At 37.6% G+C, this 21,810-nt stretch overlaps 1 protein-coding gene and 1 long non-coding RNA gene across 3 annotated transcripts in view; one reads left to right on the forward strand and one right to left on the reverse strand.

The window, feature by feature from the left end:
• Positions 1-257: 257 nt before the first annotated feature.
• LOC122222437 lies at positions 258-7,428 on the reverse strand. Its single transcript, XR_006203756.1, has 2 exons — positions 7,195-7,428; positions 258-585 (listed from the first exon to the last, which is right to left on the reverse strand). It is a non-coding gene; the product is annotated as an uncharacterized LOC122222437 (long non-coding RNA).
• A 53-nt stretch (positions 7,429-7,481) lies between these two features.
• The window catches only part of NUBPL (nucleotide binding protein like), a 237,279-nt gene continuing 222,950 nt past the window's right edge, over positions 7,482-21,810 (forward strand). For both annotated transcript variants that reach the window (XM_042942931.1, XM_042942933.1), the window contains exons 1-3: positions 7,482-7,624; positions 8,178-8,325; positions 12,317-12,351. In XM_042942931.1, coding sequence (XP_042798865.1) covers positions 7,517-7,624; positions 8,178-8,325; positions 12,317-12,351 — 291 coding nt within the window. In that variant the 5' untranslated portion in view covers positions 7,482-7,516. The remainder of the gene's footprint in view (positions 7,625-8,177; positions 8,326-12,316; positions 12,352-21,810) is intronic.

The raw sequence follows: 21,810 nt of genomic DNA on the forward strand, positions 1-21,810 counted from the left end.
GCGGTCCGTGAGTTCGAGCCCCGCGTCAGGCTCTGGGCTGATGGCTCGGAGCCTGTTTCCGATTCTGTGTCTCCCTCTCTCTCTGCTCCTCCCCCGTTCATGCTCTGTCTCTCTCTGTCCCAAAAATAAATTAAAAACGTTGAAAAAAAAATTAAAAAAAAAATTGCCCATGAGAAATTATACTTTCACTATATTATTACTAAAATCTGGATTACTGAGTATTAGTTATCTATTGCTGTGTAACAATTACCATAAACTTGGCAGCTTAAACAACACACATTTATTATCTCATAGTTTCTATGGCTCAGGAATCTGGGTACAAATTAACTGAATCCTTTGCTTTATGATCTCTCACAAAGCTGCAATCGAGAGATCATCCAGGGCTGGGTTCTCATTTGAAAATTCAACTGGGAAGGATCCACTTCCAATCTCATGTGGCTATTGGCAAAATTCAGTTCCTTGCAGGCTGTTGGACTGAGGGCATCAGTTCTTCACTGGCTGTCAGCTCTTCCTTGCCACATGGCTTTGTCTATACGCAGTTCATAACATGGCAGCTTGCTTTGCCAGAGCCAGCCAGGAGGTCTCCTAGAAAGCCAGAAGTTACAATTTTATGTATTGTAATCACAGAAGTGATGTTCTATCCCTGTTGTTATATTTTGTTGGTTAGATCTAATTTACAGGGCCTGGTCACACGTAAGGGAAGGAGATTATAAAAATTTTTTTTTTTTCAACATTTTTTATTTATTTTTGGGACAGAGAGAGACAGAGCATGAACGGGGGAGGGGCAGAGAGAGAGGGAGACACAGAATCGGAAACAGGCTCCAGGTTCCGAGCCATCAGCCCAGAGCCTGACGCGGGGCTCGAACTCACGGACCGTGAGATCGTGACCTGGCTGAAGTCGGACGCTTAACCGACTGCGCCACCCAGGCGCCCCAGGGAAGGAGATTATAAAAGGGTGTGAACACCAAGAGACAAGGATCATCTTGGACCATCTTAGAGTCTGTTGGAAGAAAAAGATTAATGTGACATATGACATAAGTTACAAAGAGAGAGATGCCTATTAAGAGATCATTCTCAATTTTCTCTATAATCCAGAAGGAATTGGTGGGAATGGCTTAATAGAATTTCTGTACTTCAGAAAAACATTAGAGAAATATATAATTATATATACATTTCATCAGCAAACAGTGTACTGCATCAGCAAATGGTATTGATTTTGTTATAGTGGTAACTGGTATCTATTAAAAATGGCATTCTCAACAGTACATTGCCAGCATATTCCCCCACATAAATAGACTTGGATAAATAAAACCATAATTCTTGCACATGACTAGAAATTCGCAAAAGAGATCCGATGTGGCATTAATATAATAAAGTCTTTGACTTGGAGTAATTGATAGAACTTCATTCAATAATCAAAAGAACTCTTTGTATTCCTAATCAACTCAAAATACCAGTTTTTAAACTACTTAGAATAATTATGCCCCAAATGAATGTTTTCTATGCAAAAACATTTGTATCTGTGTTTTAAAGACTAGCAAAGATTGGAAAAGCCTGAGATGGAGGAGATTAGTGATTATCACTTCAATAGTGTTTAGATTGTTGAATTATGGTTCCTAGATGGCCTCTAATAGGATTTAAAGTAGGTTCATTAGCCTGAATCGTGGGTGGTTAGGAAAATCCTATTTTATTTAAGATGCAGCAGAAAATGGACCCAAATACTGCCTGTAAGGTTGGTTGGTATGAATTGGAGCATTTCAAGCAGCTTAAGAGCTGTGTGGAAGGCCGAAGACAAAGAGAAACTTCATATTTTGAAGTTTGCCAGTGTGTCCTGGATCAAATTGATATTATGACTCTTGATGATGGTATTTCCATGTTATTGCTCTAAATGAGAATGTAGATGTATTTTGAGAAATTAGAGTGATTTGGCAGGAGCACTTCACTTTTATAAATGGATTGAACAAATTTCGTGCCTGAAATATTTATAACATATCATGTATAATATCTGTATATATGGTTAATAAACCCTAAGTAGAAAAGGTTAATAAATGAATCGACAAGATTTGGTTATCAGAACATCAAGTAGACTAAGATATTATGTAAGCCACATGATTATAGAGGACATCCTCACATTTTGGCAGCAGTGTACCACAGACAAAAATCTATATTATCTCCTTTTCCCTGAAGAAAATAGAATTTCACATTAGCTGACGTGAAGGTTTGGTATCTTGATGGGGCTCTGCTTTGTCATTGTCCTTGGTATGTTCTCTAAAGTGCACAGGAAAATTCTCTTCTGAATACAGAATGAAGCAAGTTTTTGTCAAAGTCTTGTAGAGACTTAAGTCTTCTAATCTTTAGGATAGACTTGAAGGGTAGGAAGGACTTGGCTGAATGAACACAGGTTTGGTACTTGGAGAAAATGAAATAAAAAAGCAAACGCATGGGAATACTAATGCCCTGGGTATAGCAAGTATTTGCCTGTGTGACAATACTTTTTCTAAATTCTGATTGTGTAGCTTCTATTTCAGGATAGGATCTTCTTTGAAGCTTTAAACAGTAAACAGAGAATATATTCAGCTATAACTTGAGCCCTGTGACCTTTGTCCAAGGATTCAGTTCAATCTCATAAATCAGAAATTCAAATGTCAAATCACCCATGATTTTTTCAGCTTTGAATATTTGCATTTAGAAACCCATCCTGTCTCATTCTAGAGGTGGATTTTTAGGCATTTGGAGCTCTATTCTCAGAAGCCTATCCAGCCTAAGAGTATACATACATTTGCTTTATGTAATTTTAAAAAATAAGAGTGGAGAGTTTCTTTGACAACACCTTAGTTTATGTTAGCTAAGGTAGTGAAAGGCTAGCAAAGTCTTTGATATCTGGGAAAACTTCCTAGGCCAGGTTTCCTACAGAGAGATCAACTCATTGAGAACCTATTTACATAAGCAGAAATACTTTATATTTCAGTGTGAAAATTTGTGTTAGATGTAGGTAAGAGACAGTTTCATGTTTCATCATAAGTATAGAGATTTGGAAGCAAATCACGCTGTGGGACAAAGTAGGATCAATTAATAGGGTTGTCATTTACATGTCCATTGATGGGGTGAGGTTTTCCTTTCAGTGAACACTTTGGGCAGGATAAAAGGTTCAGCTGGGGACAATAATCTTAAAAGAAGGCACTAGTTTCTAAGCTTTAGTTGGTATTGTCAACAGAGACAGGAAACTGTCCATAACACCCTCTTCTTCCTTTGTGAGTTGAGCAAAGGAATGAAGCATGTTCTCAGCTGATAGTGTGGCTTATGGACAGGGGATGAAGCTGACTGCCTCTGTGTGGGAATCTGAACGTTCAGTGAGTCCATGGTCACCTGAGGATCTTTTATTTGGGCGGGTGTGTGTGTGTGTAAAATCTAGCAGATATAAATACATGCTTTCTAGAAAATAATACGAAGTCTTACCCTATTTATAGTACACATTCAAAAGAATCCTCTTTTTTTGAACAATATTTATTTATAAATTTCTCTTTGAGTGGTAGACACCAGGATTGTGCCCATGTAGTGTCCAGATGTCCACATGGTGACGTGAATTTAATCCTCAAGATTTTTATCTATTTATACCAGCATCAACTGAGATACCACATACTTAACCAAGCAGATTGTTACCAAGTCTTCCCTTATTCTTGACCTTAAGGTCTCTTAAAGATCAGCTTTCCCTCAGCAACTCCTGTGGCTGCTTGTAGGAGGCAAACCCTATGAAGTTCTCTCAGACTGTCTGCCTTCACACAACATTCAACTGTTCTTATTCTGTGGGCCTGATACTACATTGAGTTCTAACTGGTAATGGGGGCATTGGTTCTATTGTTCTCACATCCCTTAAACTGATTTCAGGTTCTTATGCTCCCCTTCCTTACTGGGATTCAACAGGAGAGAGGTAGTCAGAGTATATCAGGTTCTGTCTTAGGAGCTATAATAGCCACTGATTATTCTAACTTCAAATAACAAAAATCCTGACCAACAGTAGTTAAAGCAATTATCTCACACAACAAGATGACTAGAGATGCATGTCAGGACTGGCATAGCAGCTTAACCATATAGCTAAGAATTCATCTTCTGACATATTTCTACTTAGTTACCTTAGCTGTTGGCTTTTGTCATTGTATCTGCCACCATTATGCTTCTTATGTTTATAAGATGACTACCACACTCCAGGTGTCACGTCAATGGTCAAGTTGGGAAAAAGGAGTAGCACCAATTATGTTCTATTTTTTAAAAAGAAATTTCAATATTTACTTATTTATTTTGATAGGGAGAATGCGAGTAGGGGAGTGTCAGAGAGAGAGGGAGACGGAAAATCCCAAGGAGGCTCCTTGTTGTCAGCACAGAGCCTGACACGAGGCTCGAACTCAGGAGCCATGAGATCATGACCTGAGTCAAAATCAAGAGTTGGATGCTTAACAGACTGAGCCACCCAGGCTCCCCCAATTATGATCTATCTTATCAGAAAAGCAAAAGCTTTCTCAGAAGGCAGAAAATTTCCTTTACATCACATTGTCCAGAAGTATGCCATACATGCCCGGAACTATGTCTAGAATTAGCAAGTGAGACTAGGAAAGTATTTGGATTTCTAACTTCTATAGTTCAATGTGGCAAAGGAATTGGGGGTTGAGGGGATGTTCTTGGGTTATCCAACCACCAATATCGGGCTTAAGAACTTGTGAATGTTTTAAGTTCTCACTTTTTTTCTATCTTGATTCCCCATAATCCCAGAAATTTTTATATAGTCTTTCTAAGACAGATATTGAGTTGGTTTATTCAATATCCATTTCCAATCATTTTCTCCATTACTGCCCTCTACTCTGTAGGTTAAAGATATGTAAACGCTTGATTTCTCAGCTTCTCTTGCTTTTATGGGTGGTCATGTTCTACGCAGTCTCGTGTGTATGTGACTTCTCCTCCCAAATTAAAAACAAAACAAAACAAAAAACAAAAGACTCACTAGAAAAAGCTTTTTATCTTTTCATTTCCCTCTTTTCCTGTGTGGAACATATCCTTGATGCCTGGAAGTGCAGCTACCATCTTGTGACTGTGAGGGGACAAAATAAGGGTAACATGATGATGGAACAAAAAGAATGAATTTGGGACATTATAACATAGTGGAGTCACTACATCAGACCTGAAGAGACTATCTGTGAACTTTTCATATGAGACTAATATATCCCTACTTATTTAAGGCAAGTAGAGTTTTCTGCTACTTGCAGCCAAATGTAATTCTAATTTATATAGGTGAGAAACCATGTGTTTATACCATGTAATTCTCCCAAATGTACTGCCTTTGCCAGAGCTGTCTCCATTCTCCTTAGAGGTCTCAATTTTCAAAATTCAAAAAGCAAAGAAACAATCTCTTTTCTCTAACATGTTTATGTCTCATAAAATGATGGCACATAGTTTATCAAAATGGGGAAGGGCTATATGAGGTACAAGGAATTGCAGGGGGGTCTTGATAAAAATTACAAATATACATGTTACCATAGTTATAAGTACACAGAAACACACCCAAAGTAGGCCAAGGCAGAAAGAGAATTTATTGGATGGCTGTAAGTATATCTCATGGATCTATGAATAGGATGTGTGGCTGAACCTCATTATGGACTAGAACCAGGTACTGGAAAGCTATTATGAATCAGTGCAATTATTCTCCTTTCCCTCTGTGCACACATGATCTCTTATGGTCTGCTTTATTCTTCTCTCTTGGCATTGGCTTTTTCTGCTCCTCTGCGCACAAAGAAGAAATTAGTCACTTTGTTTACAAGTTATAAAAGCTGAACAGATAAAAATGGATAAATATCAACTGAGAAAACATATCACAAAATAAGAAAGTGATAAGCCAAATGGAGCAAAAATGTGAGATTGAGGGAGAAGAAGCAAGGAACTGATTTATTTTCAGAGTTTATTTAATTAAATGTATTTTGTTGGTAATATCTTACCTAATCCTTACAATAATTCTTTGAGATTGCTGTGTGACACTTGTATTAAAGATAAAGAAAAATATGGGAATGCAAGCTGGTGCAGCCACTCTGGAGAACAGTATGGAGGTTCCTCAAAAAACTAAAAATAGAACTACCCTACGACCCAGCAATTGCACTACTAGGTATTTATCCATGGGATACAGGTGTGTGGTTCCGAAGGGACGTGTGCACCCAAATGTTTACAGCAGCACTATGAACAACAGCCAAAGTATGGAAAGAGCCCAAATGTCCATCGATGGATGAATGGATAAAGAAGATGGGGTATATATATACAATGGAGTATTACTCGGCAATCAAAAAGAATGAAATCTTGCCATTTGCAACTACGTGGATGGAACTGAAGGGTATTATGCTAAGTGAAATTAGTCAGAGAAAGACAAATATCATATGACTTCACTCATATGAGGACTTTAAGAGCCAAAACAGATGAATATAAGGGAAGGGAAACAAAAATAACATAAAAACAGGGAGGGAACAAAACAGAAAAGACTCATAAATATGGAGAACAAACAGAGGGTTGCTGGAGGGGTTGTGGGAGGGGGGATGGGCTAAATGGGTAAGGGGCACCAAGGAATCTACTCCTGAAGCCATTGTTGCACTATATGCTAACTAATTTGGATGTAAATTTAAAAAAAGAAAAAAATTAAAGGTCAAATTAGAAAAAAATAAACTGAATGATCATACAACAAATTCTCTACAGATAAGAAGCAAAAAAAAAAAAAAAGACATTAAAATTTACTTTAGAAAATATTATGAGAGTAAACCAACCTACACCCTAAAGGATCCTTTTGCTGGGTCTGGGTTTTTGTGTCGGCTTTCTCACTTACGGCCATTTCCTTAGTTCCCATCAGTTTTGTATGTAAGAATTCTTCATTCCTCATACCAAAATAAATCCCACCTTCTCCCTCAAGCCTTGTCTCACTTCCTTCTTGAGCCAAACTTACTTCATTAGACCTGCTTTCTGATTTAGCTAAACTTTTCCAAGCCCAGCAAAGCACCACACTTCTGTTTAAAAGAATTGTCAGCAACACAGCAGGAAACATGAACACAGACTGTTACTGTATATCACGCAGGGGGAAGAAAGGTAAAGTTAACAGTGGCAATGTTTAAGTTACCATAGTCTGCGCAGTGAGAAAACCTGGAGTCATTTTCAAGTTTTACCATTTCCTACCTCTTTTCAGTCGGGCCAGGTCTCAGTCTGATTTCTTACCCCTGAAGAGAGGCTACTGCTAGTAAAGAGTCTCCTATCTACCTACTCGAGAATTTCTGTGAGGACCAAATAGATGAGGTCTGTGAAGACATTCACAAACATTTGCTGTGAAATGTTTGTACCTGGCTACGAAATGTTCGTATTAACATCTGCGTTCTTGGGCTGAAGAAATTCAAAGGCGGCTAGTCGCTAGGGGGAGGAACCCGAGCGTTACTACGCGACGTCATCACTCCACGCCGGCCGCGACGGTTTCCGGGCTGCGCTTAAAGCAGCGTTCTGCGCTATGGGGTCTTGGCAGCGTTTGCTCTTGTTTGGTGGGGTGTCGCTTCGGGGTGGCGGTGGGACCAGTGTCCCGCTTGGGCGAAGCCAACTGTTGGTTTGTCGGCGCCAGGTCCGTGATGCTGCAGGACAGGGGGAAGCGGGAGGGACGGAGATGCTAGGGCGGCAGGGCCGCAGGTGCCCTGGCATAGCGTCTTGCTGACGACCCTCCTCAGACCTTAACGGGGCCCCCACTGACTCGGTGACAGACTGAGATCTCAGTTGGCTGAACGTCCCCACTTTATAAGCAGGCCCCAGTAGAACCGGCCGGGGCGAGGCGGGATATGCAACAGATTCCTAAAACATGGATGTGTGGCTTGTACACTGTTTTCTGCGTTGGTTTATTTAGAAAATAGTTTAAGAAGAAAGCTTAACTCTGCACAGAGGCAGTTTATTTACTTTCCGTTTTTTACGTCTGCATATCCTGGCAGGTAAATTTCAACTTGAACAGTATATTTGTACCTTTGTGATCAATATCAATAGGTAGGAAGAAAACCGAACTAATGGAAATTAGAATTAGCCTAGAAAAGAAACCCCTCTTACAAACTCCGAATTTTTACTTTAACAGCGTGATAATGGAGATGGCTCATTTTAAAACTTTTTTTAATTTTAATTTTTTTTTTAAGTTATCTGGCAGTGACAGTGAGACCCTAAAACAAAGAAGATCACAAATCCTGTCCCGAGGACTTCCAAAGCAGAAACCAATACAAGGTGTAAAGCAAGTTATAGTTGTGGCTTCTGGAAAAGGTGGAGTTGGAAAATCTACTACAGCAGGTATTGTAGGATATTCTGATTTCGATTAGGAATTTATGCCAACTGGCAACCGCACAGCATTAAAATTCCAGTTTTGATTTTTAAAGAGTTATTTGTGAAATTCCTAATAGCTGATTCCCTAGTACCAGAAGTTGGTAGTGATTAGGACCTTAGATTTGCATTTAGAAAAAACTAGGTATATAGCCACGTGTTTGACTTCTTGATTGAGGAAAACTTGGTCCGGTTGCCCACCAGATTGCCCAGATGTTCAGTTAAGTGTCAAATGGCAATGCTGATAATCTTTTTCATAGTGTAGCTATGTAAATTAAATAAGCTAACCACTTAGGCCCAGTGTCTTCTAAGTAGTAAATGCTCAGTATTCGGTTGATGTTACTATTTTTTAAACATTTGGTAACTTTAATACAAATTATTTCTACTCTTTGATATTCTTTTCTGGTCTATCAATGTACATATAGCTGCACAGTTGCAATGAGAATTTCTACATTATTGTGTCATTTTTCATTTAACATAATATTATAAAATCACCATTGATCTAATATTTGAAAATGCTTGGAAAGGTTTAACATTGTTTCAGTTATTTAAAATATCATCTGATCTTTATATCTTTTATATTAATAGTCTTGGAGCAGAGAATTTGTTTTTGGTGGCTCTTTTTATTTGTAGATTTCATCACGACTGAAGTGCTGCTTTCAGAATCCATAGGAGAAATACCACCAGAAATAAGAGTTACCATCCACGACTAATAGCCAGATATTCCCAAAGTTTTTCAAAAGAAATTTTTTATTGCTAAAAAGATTATTCCAGTGTAATATAAAAGGGTAAAGACTTCCCTCCTTCCAAACCTGCACAACAGAGGTGACTTGTATTATTAATTTGTAGTCATAAAACACTCTTTATCTTATTGTTTCCTTGTACTTAATTTTCAGTCATTTCAGTGGGAATGGCTGCTAGTTCAGGTTTTATCCCACTATCTTTTTGCAGACGATTTTTTTTTCTTTTCTCTCTCTCTTTTTTTTTTTTTTTAGAGGAGAGAAGAGAGACTGCCTGTGCATGTGCCCGCAAGAGCGGGGGGAGGGGCAGAGGGAGAGAGAATCTTAAGCAGGCTCCTGGCCCAGCTCAGAGCCAGCTTTGGGCTCCATCTTATGACTGTGAGATCCTGACCCGAGCCAAAATCAAGAGTCAGATGCTTAACTGACTCAGCCATCTAGGAGCCCCATTTGTTGCAGATGATATTTAGAAAATGACTGTCCTCATTATAGTTTATTTGTTGATTTTGGTATAGCCCTAGACTGGCAAGATCCTTTAAGTTTCATTTTTTTTTCAGACTATTGAACTTAAAGTTGGGGGACATTTGTACCTTAAAATCCTTCAGTTCCATTGAAATCAATGACATTTTTGAAATAAGGGCTAGTACAGAGTTCTGTGACTATCACTAGAGATCTTGTCTTCACTTGAAACCATATTTAGTAATTTCCCAGTATAGCAGTTTTATAGTTTTAAAACCAGGTACAAATCCAACTAGATAGTGTTATTAGTTCAATTTTTTCTCATTTTTACCTGAAGTTAATTGTGGAAGAGTTTTTCAGATATTTTGAAGAAACTAAAATTTACCAAGTATTATAGGAATAATAGGCCTCTAATATATTACTATTTGATAGTACTGTATTATTATTAAAATGATTAGTGATGTTCGTAATTAATGCTATAAGCTACACATTTTTACCTTCTTTTCTAAGGGCCTATAATCCATCTATTTAATGTTTCATTTTTAAAATATAGAAGCTTTTAGACTTTGGTTCTAGCATCCATCTCTTCTTGTTTTTTGAAAATTTAGAGTACATTTATTTGATTTCAGTGATGTGAATCCTTTTGCATCTCTGTGATTAAAGGTGGAAAGTATTTTCATGATAATATCTCTAAGTTTTTTGAGTTTTATACAATATAATTTGTTGGGTCTTTAGGTTAGTACTTAGCACATGGTTTTGTTTTTGGTTAGCAGATCATCTGTTGCCATGGAATGTGACAGCATTTTATGTTTGTTAAGTTGGCTCTACATCCATCGTGGAGCCCAGCATGGGGCTTGAATTCACAACTGTGAGATCAAGACCTGAGCTAAGGTCAAGAGTTGAACGCTTTACCAACTCAGCCACCTGGGGCACCCCTGTCACAGCATTTAAATAGGAAAATAAATGAGAAAATATACAGTTGTGACACATAGTAGTGTTTCAGTGAATGCCCCTTCCTTGCTTTTTTTGTTTTGTTAGCATTATGTCATTCCTCCCAGGGAGCTGGCCTTTACTTTTTCCTGACAGCTCTATCTACATACATAAACCTTAGAAATAAGTTGTTTCTGTTTAACTCTGTTGGTATTATATTTCTTTCCCTTATATATATTTATTCTTGTCCCAAACTGTCTCAAAATTCTTCCCATTTGAAAATGTATACCCGAGATATTTTTGATTACAATGATGACATATGATGAATACAAACATTCTTTGTGATTCCATTGTATGAATGTGAGAAGACCCTAACACTAGATGAATCACTCTCTAAAACTTTCTGCTTAATAGTTAGTTTATGTTTAACATATGATGTACTTGAAATTCAGAATTATTTTGTAATTTATAAAAATTAGTCAAGTGTCATGGCCTAGTCTAACTATTTCGTATCAGTTTTTCATTTAATTCTCATAATGGTTATGACATAGGAATTATCCTCATTTTATACAGGAGGAAATAGATTTAGGGGTAAAATATCCTACTCCAGGTTATGTAATAGAAGATGGTAGAACTAGGATTTGAACCAGGTCTGCCTTGAAAATTTATGCTCTTAGCTACTTTAAGGAAACCATCTCAGCATGATTTATAACATTGTTCTGTTAAGGAAATGTGATTCACAGTATGAGACTCTGTTTATTTATCAGTCTTGGAACTGTTTTACCTTCAGACCTCTCTTCATCTCAGATGTAGCATATCTCTATTGCTGGGCTAAAAGTAGCTTTGAGACTATTTTCCTTCTTTATGTTTTGGGATTCACTAGCAATAGGCAGTTTTGGGAACATGTTTTACTGCCTTACCTTTGACCTTCTTCCCTTTCCTCTGCAAAATGAGCTAGCCTTTTATATAGGGGTATTTGTGAGTTAGGTATTTGGAATTCCTGCATTACCAGCATTTATTTTTCAAAGGCAGTAAGATCATATACATTTTTATTAAAAGGTAGATACTTTTTCTGCACAATGTTTTTGAAAATAATTGAACTCTATGTACCATTAACATTTTTTTTTTTTATAACATTTATCTATTTTTGGGAGTCAGAGCATGAGCAGGAGAGGGGCAAAGAGAGAGGAAGACAGGCCTTAGGCTCTGAGCCGTCAGCACAGAGTCCGACTCGGGGCTGGAACTCACAAACCATGAGATCATGACTTAGGCTGAAGTCGGATGTTTAACCAACTGAGCTACCCAGGCGCCCCAAGATTGTTTTTTTTTTTTTTTTAAATTTTTTTTTTAATGTTTATTTATTTTTGAGACAGAGAGAGACAGAGCATGAACGGGGGAGGGGCAGAGAGAGAGGGAGACACAGAATCGGAAGCAGGCTCCAGGCTCTGAGCCATCAGCCCAGAGCCCGACGCGGGGCTCGAACTCACGGACCGCAAGATCGTGACCTGAGCTGAAGTCGGACGCTTAACCGACTGAGCCACCCAGGCGCCCCTGTTTTTTTTAAAAAACTAAGTAGATTATTTAGATTATCACATTATAAAAATGAATTATTTAAAATATTAATTTTAGGGCAGGCATCTATTGCTGTTGGAATATTACTGTCTCTTTTGTCTTTTTTTACTTTCTGTATTTTCTTTGTCTTTGTTTTATACCAGTGTGGGAGATATATTAAAAATTTCTCATGTTTTGGTTATTACATTGAAAATATTAAAAGGCAAACTGAATTTTAGTAGAAGGAACACAACTAAATTTAATTACTTTTTTGTTTCTTACAGTGAACCTTGCACTTGCACTAGCAGCGAATGATTCGGTAGGTGTTTATTATTATGAATATTAATTGATTAAAATGTTTTTTAGGGAAATGATAAAGAACATACTGATATTTTTCATTTACTCTGTCAGAGTCTGTGTAGTGTAGCTGTAGTCACTTGTATTTCTTTAAGGAACTAAAAAGTCTGGCCATAAGTACTGATAACATTTAATGATAATGAAAATGAAAGGGGTCAAGGAATTCAGGCAGCCTCTAGAAGGTAGAAAAGGCAAGTTTATGGATTCTTTCTTAGAGCTTCCAAAACATATATGTAACTCTGTCAACATCTTAATTTTAGCTCATTGAAATCCATTTTGGACTTACGTGATAATTTCTCACAGTAGAAGTAGGAAATAAATATGGACAGGAAGTCAGTTTTCTTAGTTCTTAAATTTCCAAAGATGTCTTTATTTTGCCTTTGTATTTGATAGTTTGACCAGATGTAGACTTCCAGGTTCAAAATAATTGCATCTCTGAACCTTGTAAACAACATTCCTTTTTCTTCTCACATGCTAATAAAATGTCTGATGCTGATAGGATTCATATTGCTTTGTAATAACCTGTGTTTTTCCCCTCAAAGCTTTTAGGGTTTTCTTTATGTATTTTAAGTTTAGAAATGTCATAAATATGTGTCCAGTTTTTGGCTTTAAAATTTTTTGCTTGCTTGGAAGTTAGCCAAGCAGTATCAAGGTTTGAGTCTTTTTCAGCTTAGGGAAATTTCTTCCTTGATCACTTCATTTTTTATTATTTTTTAAAATGTTTATTTATCTTAGAGAGAGAGAGACAGAATGCGAGCAGGGGGAAGGGCAGAGAGAGAGGGAGACACAGAATCCGAAGCAGGCTCCAGGTTCTGAGCTGTCCTCACAGAGCCCAACACTGGGCTCAAACTCACGAGCTGTGAGATCATGACCTGAGCTGAACACTTAACCAACTGAGCCACCCAAGTGCCTCTTCCTTGTTTACTCTAAGTGGTGTCTTTGTTCTCTCTCCAGGTACCTATTGGATAGGTATTAACTCTTTATGCTTGTTAATTTGTCTTTCATATTCTCCATTTCTTTGTCTTTTGTTTGCTATATGTTTTGGAAGATATCTTAGACTATTTTCCACACTGCTTTGTTGGGTTTTAGTTGTTATTTAGCCCTTCTGAGTTTTATTTTTAAATTCAGAAATTGTATTTTTTCTAGTTTTCCAAAACTCTTTCATATTTTACACATACCAGAAAAACAATGGCTGTATCATTCATTTGAATCTCTCTGAGGATGCTAATTAGAACTAATAAAAAAGTGTTCCTTTTAGTGATCTGTATTTACTTAGCTTGGTGGTTCTTATAATGTGGTGCTCAGACCAGTAGAATCAGCACCACCTGAGAAACTGTTAGACATACAAAATCTTGAGCTGAACCGAAATCTGAATTAGAAACCATGAGGGTGGAGTCCCACAATCTGTGTGTGTGTGTGTGTGTGTGTGTGTTTCCATACATTGTATTTTTAAATTTAATTTTTTATTGAAGTATATTTGACACAGTGTTATATTAGCTGGAATCTGTGTTTTAACCAGCCATCTATATGATTTTGAGGCATGCTCATCTTTGAGAATCCTGGATCTAGAGTTTGTGAAAACTCTTACCTCCTAATGTCACCCTCTTTGTTTTCTTTTTTCTTTTTAAAATGTTTTATTTATTTTTGAGAGAGCACAGGCTGGGGGAGGGGCAGAGAGAAAAGGGGACAGAGGATTTGAAGCAGGCTCTGCGCTGACAGCAGTAAGCCTGATATGGGACTTGAACTCAGCAACCATGAGATCATGACCTTAGCTGAAGTCAGATGCTCAACCAACTGAGCCACCAAGGTGATCTCTATTTACTTAGCTTGGTGGTTCTTTTTGTTTTCTAGTGTGGTTATGTTTTTTTATTTAGTTTTAAACTATTTTTTCTCTTGTTGTATCAGTGGGAATTTGAAGAGTTTAGGTAACCATATTAAAGTAAGAACCAGTAATAAATTTTTAAAAATAATTTTTATTAGGGCACTGAGTTACCCTGAAGAAGAGTCCTCATCTTGCTTAAGGAAGGGAGGAAACAGGGAAGATTCAGTGGTTGGGAAGGTAGATAAATTTGTAGGTGTGGGGATCTTTTAATTTGGTTATCATTTTAGCCAAAGCTTTGAGTCTTAAGTCAGTGTGATGCAATAATGGAATAAGAGAGCAAATGATGAAAAGAATAGTTAAAGAAGGGTTGGTTCCTTCATGTTAAATATTGCCAGTCTTGATGAGATGGTAGCTCAGAAAGTTTTTTTTTTTTTTTTCCCTTCTGTTTTTTTGTGGTTTTTCTTTTCTTCTTTCAGGGAGCAAGGATGAGGGCAGATCCATCTTTAATGCTTTATATGTATGATAGGGAAATGGCAACAAGAAAGGAAAAGCAATAATACTTTACCTGGCTCATTTCTTCAGAAGTCTTTAGTATCCTCAAGTGTTTTTAAACATGTTTGTAAAATCTTCCTTTCGTTGTCTATGATCCTGTTGAAGGTGTTTTTTTGTTTTTCATTTCTTGTTTGTTTTTTTTTTTTTTAGCAAAGTTACTATTTTTGATTAGAGTCTAGCATGTTTGTGACCTGCCAGAGGGACAGCCCGCATATAGAAAAGAAAAGCTGTATCTGTTCTATATGATGTAAATGCATCTGGCATAGTTTTTATTTTATTTTATTTTATTATTATTTTTTTTATACGAAATTTATTGTCAAATTGGTTTCCATACAACACCCAGTGCTCATCCCAACAGGTGCCCTCCTCAATACCCCTCACCCACCCTCCTCTCCCTCCCACCCCACATCAACCCTCAGTTTGTTCTCAGTTTTTAAGAGTCTTTATGTTTTGGCTCCCTCCCTCTCTAACCTTTTTTTTTTTTTCTTCCCCTCCCCCATTGTCTTCTGTTAAGTTTCTTAGGAATACTACGTGGCAATGGCATAGTTTTGTACTCTGTATTTCCCAACTTAAGATTTTATTTTATTTTACTTTATTTTATTTATTTAAAGTTTATTTACTTTGAGAGAGAGAGAAAGAGAGAGAGTGCACATTTGGGCTGTGTGCTCACGTACCAGCAGGAGAGGGAAAGAGAGAGAGGGAGAGAGAGAATCCCAAGCATGCTCTGCACTGTCAGTGCAGAGCCCAACGTGGGGCTCAAACTCTTGAACCATGATATCATGGCCTGAACTGAAGTCAAAAGTTGGATGCTTAACTGACTGAGCCACCTAGGTACCCTCCAACTTAATATTTTATTAATATTAAAATACTATAAAATATTGTTTGGAGGACATGTTTGGTCCTTAGGGGAAACCCAAGGTTCCTCTCAGCTCTTCTGTTTGCCTGGGTTGATATAGATGGTCAGGGTATATCACTTTATGCGGTTAAAAACTCCATTAAGGATGGTGTTTTTAGAGCCTCTCTTAATGATTCATTTTCATGGAGTGTTAATTCGGTGGAGCTTGTCCACAGAGTTGTATTGTATTGTAGTGTTTTTAAAAGGGGTCTCTGATTTGCTTTTCTGTAGGCCAACTTTGTTCAAGACCTTGGTTGGTTGGTCTTTCTTTCTTTCTTTCTTTCTTTCTTTCTTTCTTTTTTTCTTTCTTTCTTCCTAATGTTTATTTATTTTGAGAGGGGGTGGGGGAGGGTATGAGCGGGGGAGGGGCAGAGAGAGAGGGAGACAGAGAATCCTAAGCAGGCTGTGCTGTCAGCACAGAGCCCTGTGCAGGGCTCAAACTCTTGAACCATGAGATCATGGCCTGAGCCAAAATCAAGAGTCATCTTAACTGACTGAGCTCCCCAGGCACCCCTCTTACTTCCTTTCTTTTCCATGGGTTGGTGCTTGCCTTTTTTCAGCATTGGAGTGGGAAGATCCAGGAAAGGGAGACAGGGCCAGGAAGATATTCATTTTACTTTTCATGTTGACTTTAATCTCTAAACTGGATTTTGTAAACACTGGGTGTGTGTGTAAGATAGTCCATTGGGATGTGGGAGGGAAATTTTTCTTTTCCATTTGTATTAAATTTTATCTTATCTTTTTTAAAAAAAATTTTTTTTTAATATTTATTTTATTTTTGAGAGAGACAGAGACAGAATGCGAGTGGGTTAGGGTCAGAGAGAGAGGGAGACACAGAATCCGAAGCAGGCTCCAGGCTCTGAGCTGTCAGCACAGAGCCTGACGCCGGGCTTGAACTCATGAGCTGTGAGATCATGACCCGAGCCGAAGTTGGACGCTCAACTGACTGAGCCACCAGGCGCTCCAAATTTTATCTTATCTTTTAAAATTTGTTTTTTTGGTATTTTTTGGAATTTATACTATATTAGTATATATAGTGTATACAGTAGCTCTAATGTAATTTATAAACAAATATATTAACATATATTAGGGATGTATGCTCAAACATTTTTTTACTTATTGGAGTTCATGATCAGAAAAGTTCAGATGTCACTAGCTTCGGCAAAAGAAATTTCTGGGTTGGGTTATAGACCCAGTTTAAAAGAAGACTGCTTTGTAGATTGAAGTAAAGGCCTTCCAGGAATAGGGTATGGATTTTCCCTTTTCCTAGTCTTTGGTACTTACCTTTGGGAATGTAGAAGGTAGTATTGCAGGGCAGAGTTTGGGATCATGTGTGCCATGTGTCTAAATATTGCCTCCAGTGGTTTTTTGGAGCTGGCTCATGCTAGTTTGAGAGTGCTGATTGTTAAATTTTCAGGAATTTGGGAACTAGTTGATAGCCTGTTGTTACCATGCAATAGGCCACAGTGAGAGTATTTAAACCATGGAAATCAACAAATATTGAAAATCAGACACTGCATCCCACCCCACCCTGAACCAATTGTTAAACATTTACTGGCACACCACTGATCATACATATTGACTATCATATTTTTTTATTTGTCCTCTTTCTATCTTAACCATATTATGGATATCATTTTTCTACAATATAACTTAATAAACAGTGAGAAGAGCACTCCTGGGAGAAGGAAACATAAAGACTACCAGAAGCCATTCATAAGCTCTGTGAGATTCCTAAGTCAATTCAGTTCATTTTAGTCCAAATAACATTTGAGTACCTGTAACACTCATTGCCAGACACCCTGGGAATATAAAGAAAAATAAATGCGTTGGGGGAGTTCACAGCCGGCCAAGGCTACATTCATGAAACAGTGTTGTGTGTGTGTGTGTGTGTGTGTGTGTGTGTGTGTGTGTATGTACTTATATAAGTGTGTACATATTTCTATGTATCTGTGTGTGTGTATTTTGGTGGTATATAGATGAATTAGGTTCAATAATAGTTTCTTCTGTGAGTGAGAGAGTGTTAATTAAGATAACAGTTAAGGTTTTATTGTGCGTCATAACAGTAGATGCATTGTGTATCTTAACGGTTTTATAATCTAGTGGAGACAAAAGGAAGATGAATGTCTTAAAATCATGAGCTGTATTCAAGGTCAAATATAGTAGTGTATCCATCCAGGATGAGTAGCTTTTATTTCAGAGAAAAGCAACTTTTTTTTTTCATAGAGCATTTTCATGAACATAATTGTATTTGGTTCTCACAGAAATGTGTAATGCAGTGCCATAGTATTTATCAGTTTTACAGTCTTTATTGATTCTGTCTGATCCTTGCCACATTTCATCAGCCAGCAAATATCTTTATTTCTCTCTCTGCAATATTTTTTTAAGATGTATTTTTCTGTTGCCACCATTTCTACTCTAAGGCTCACATTACTGTTTGGCTCATTTATTCATTTATACTTGAAACAGTTATTGAGTGCCTACTACATCCCAAGAACTTTGTTTGGAGGATACAGAAGTGAATGAGACACACAGTCCATGCCTTTGAGGAGCTCATACACTAGTAGACCACTGCAGTGATCAAATACATTACCTACTCATGTTCAAATCCATTCAGACATAATACCTGATTACTCTTACTAAAGCACTATTGGAATTACATCACTCCCCTGCTCAGCATCACTGTTGAATGCCTTTATTGGTATTCAAGATCCTCAGTGATATGGCTTTCATCTTTCTTTGTGGGTTTGTCTTCAGCTCTCCTAAATGGTCCTTGTGTTGTAGCTCTAACCAATCTGGGTTGCTTGAAGTTGCCAATTTGGGCTTGGATATACTATGTTCTTGCTCGCTTACAGCCTTTCTTGTACCTTACTGCTGGAGTGTCCTCTTTACCTTTTTTCAGCTTTACATGCCCTATCTTTCAGGCTGCCATTTACGGCTATGCTGGTTATATCCTGCATAAGGGTGCTTGTCAGGGAGGTTGTGTGATTACAGAAATCCAAACTACCCTTTTCTTGTGTAACCGGAGGCTGCAGTATTTTTTGTTTTGTTTATTTATTATTTTTTAAGTAAGCTCTAGGCCCAATGTGGGGCTTGAACGCACGATCCCCAGTATCAAGAGTCATGTAATGTACTTACTTAGCCAGCCAGGCACCCCTGCAAGCTGCATTCTAATTCACACAGAGGCACTGTATGAGCCATCTTTGCCCTCAGGGGCAGCTTAATGAAGTGCTCCCTGAATTCCTCTCTTTTTCTGTATTGGGAAATCCAGTAGCACTATTTATTATTATTGTTGTTGTTGTTGTTGTTATTATTATTATTATGCCCATGCAACCATTCTGATAATTTTTATAATAACAAATGATATTACTAGCATTTATTGAGTGCTTATTATATGTCAAGCACTATTCCTCCTGACATGGTTCTTAAGTCATTTATGTTTCATAGCAACCATATGGGAATAGGTACTATTATGATCCCTGTTATAGATAAGGAAGCAGAAGTACCTGGAGGCTATGTTGCCTAGGATCACTCAGGAAGTAAATAGCAGAGCCAAGATTTGAATGCCAACCTAGATCCTGTGCTCTTAACTTCCTTGCTCAATTCCTATCTTAGCTAGATTCTTATGAATGAAGACTGTGTTGTCTTTATCCTTGGCTACCCCTTAGCAGCTAGCACAGTGCTTTATGACTTAGGAAATACACAATAAATGTTTGCCACATGGATGAATTGAGTACATAGAATGGTTTTACAGTATATTAAGTGCAAAGTTTTGTTTAGTTTTCTTTGTTTTTTTGAGAAGTGGTGTGGGATGAGAGGACTTTTTGTGGCTTAGTAGGCTATACACTGTTCTGTTCCTGCTTCTTAAAAGCTTGTGCATTCCATGATTTTGCTTAACCCTCTTCTCATTTTGTACTCTTTATCTGCTAATCTCATTTCTCCCTCTGCTGCAGTTACTACCCATGTGTCTTTGATTCCAAATGTATCACCAGCCCAGATTTCTTTGCTGGGTACCAGACCTGCCTTTCTAGTTGTCTCTGAAGACATCCACTTGAATGACAGACATTCAAGCTCAGCATGTATAAAACCAAACTCTTTTCCTATAACCATCTTTGTCCTGTGGGGTCATTAGTCACCCGTTCCTGCTTCTTCTACCCATTAAAGTTCTCTAGACTATGTCCTCTCATTTTAGTCCTTAATTCACTGCCTTATTCAGACTCTTACTATGTATCTTCTGTGAGGTGATCCCTGCTCTTTATTTTCTCTGCTATGATGTTTTGAGGAAAGAATTAACACTTTCCATATTATTTTAAAAGAGTTTGTTTATTTGTTTATCTCCTATGCTAGTCTGTGAACCTTTTAGGGGCAATGATTTTGGTCTTACTTTTTTTTTTAAATCCTCAGTGCCTAGTTCAGTGATGGTGTATGGTAGGTTCTTGGTAAATGTTGGTAATAACAGTGGAACATTAAGTGAAGAATGATTGTGAATTTATATACACACATACATGTATATTTCATTTCTGTGGCAAATTCTAAGCGTTGGATAAGTTGTTTATAATTTGGCCATTAAAGGCTAAATGATGCCTTTTTTTCTTCTACTTAATTTTATTTATTTATTTATTTAAAAAGTTTACATCCAAATTAGTTAGCATATAGTGCAACAATGATTTCAGGAGTAGATTCCTTAGTGCCCCTTACCCATTTAGCCCATCCCCCTTCTCACAACCCCTCCAGTAACCCTCTGTTCTCCATATTTAAGAGTCTCTTATGGGGCGCCTGGGTGGCTCAGTTGGTTAAGCGTGCGACTTCGGATCAGGTCATGATCTCGCGGTCCGTGGGTTCAAGTCCTGAGTCGGGCTCTGTGCTGACAGCTCAGAGCCTGTTGCCTGTTTCAGATTCTGTGTCTCCCTCTTTCTGTGACCCTCCCCTGTCATGCTCTCTCTCTATGTCAAAAATAAATAAATGTTAAAAAAAAAAAAAGAGTCTTTTATGTTTTGTCCTCCTCCCTGTTTTTATATTATTTTTGCTTCCCTTCCCTTGTGTTCATCTGTTCTCTGTCTTAAAAGTCCTCATATGAGTGAAGTCATGTGATATTTGTCTTTCTCTGACTAATTTCACTTAGCATAATACCCTTCAGTTCCATCCATGTAGTTGCAGATGGCAAGATTTCATTCTCTTTGATTGCCGAGTAATACTCCATTGTATATATATATACCCCATCTTCTTTATCCATTCATCCATCGATGGACATTTGGGCTCTTTCCATACTTTGGCTATTGTTGATAGTACTGCTATAAACATGGGGGTGCCTGTGTCCCTTCAAAACAGTACACCTGTGTCCTTTGGATAAATACCTAGTAGTGCAATTGCTGGGTCGTAGGGTAGTTCTATTTTTAGTTTTTTGAAGAACCTCCATACTGTTTTCCATAGTGGCTGCACCAGCTTGCATTCCCATAAATGATGCCTTTTTTTCCCTGAGCACATGAAATAATTAAAACTTAAATGGGTTAATATATGTGGAGAGCTTAGCACACTGGCTGATACATAGTAAGTTCTAAGTCACTTTTTAGTATGGATAGCTAAATAAAAGTATGTAAGTAATATTTCAAAATAAAAGTTAATACACATTTTATTTATTTGACTATTTTTGTAAACTTTTTGCTTAATTTCCATTGCTAGAATGAATCATTAGAATTTTAATTGGACTTACACATGGAAAATGAAGCAGTATTATCTTCAAAGAGTTGTGGTTTTTTTTCATATCTCAAAATATTTTTTCCCCATGATCACATAATGTCTTTACACTTATTTTTCTTTTAATTTTTTTTTTTTTTTACATTTATTTATTTTTGAGAGACAGAGTGAGACAAAGTGAGAGTGGGGGAGGGGCAGAGAGAGAGGGAGGCACAGGATTGGAAGCAGGCTCCAGGCTCTAAGCTGTCAGCACAGAGCCTGATGCGGGGCTCGAACCCACAGATTTTGAGATCATGACCTGAACTGAAGTCGGATGCTGAACCGACTGAGCCACCCAGGCACCCCTACACTTATTCTTTCCAGACGTCCTTCTCCTTTTCACAAATTATCATGAGTGTTTCTTTAAATGTAATTAAGATTTTCTTAAGCTTTTGAAGTTCTGTGCTCATGTTAGGAAA

This window comes from Panthera leo, chromosome B3 (assembly GCF_018350215.1).
Source record: "Panthera leo isolate Ple1 chromosome B3, P.leo_Ple1_pat1.1, whole genome shotgun sequence".
Taxonomy (NCBI): Eukaryota; Metazoa; Chordata; class Mammalia; order Carnivora; family Felidae; genus Panthera; species Panthera leo.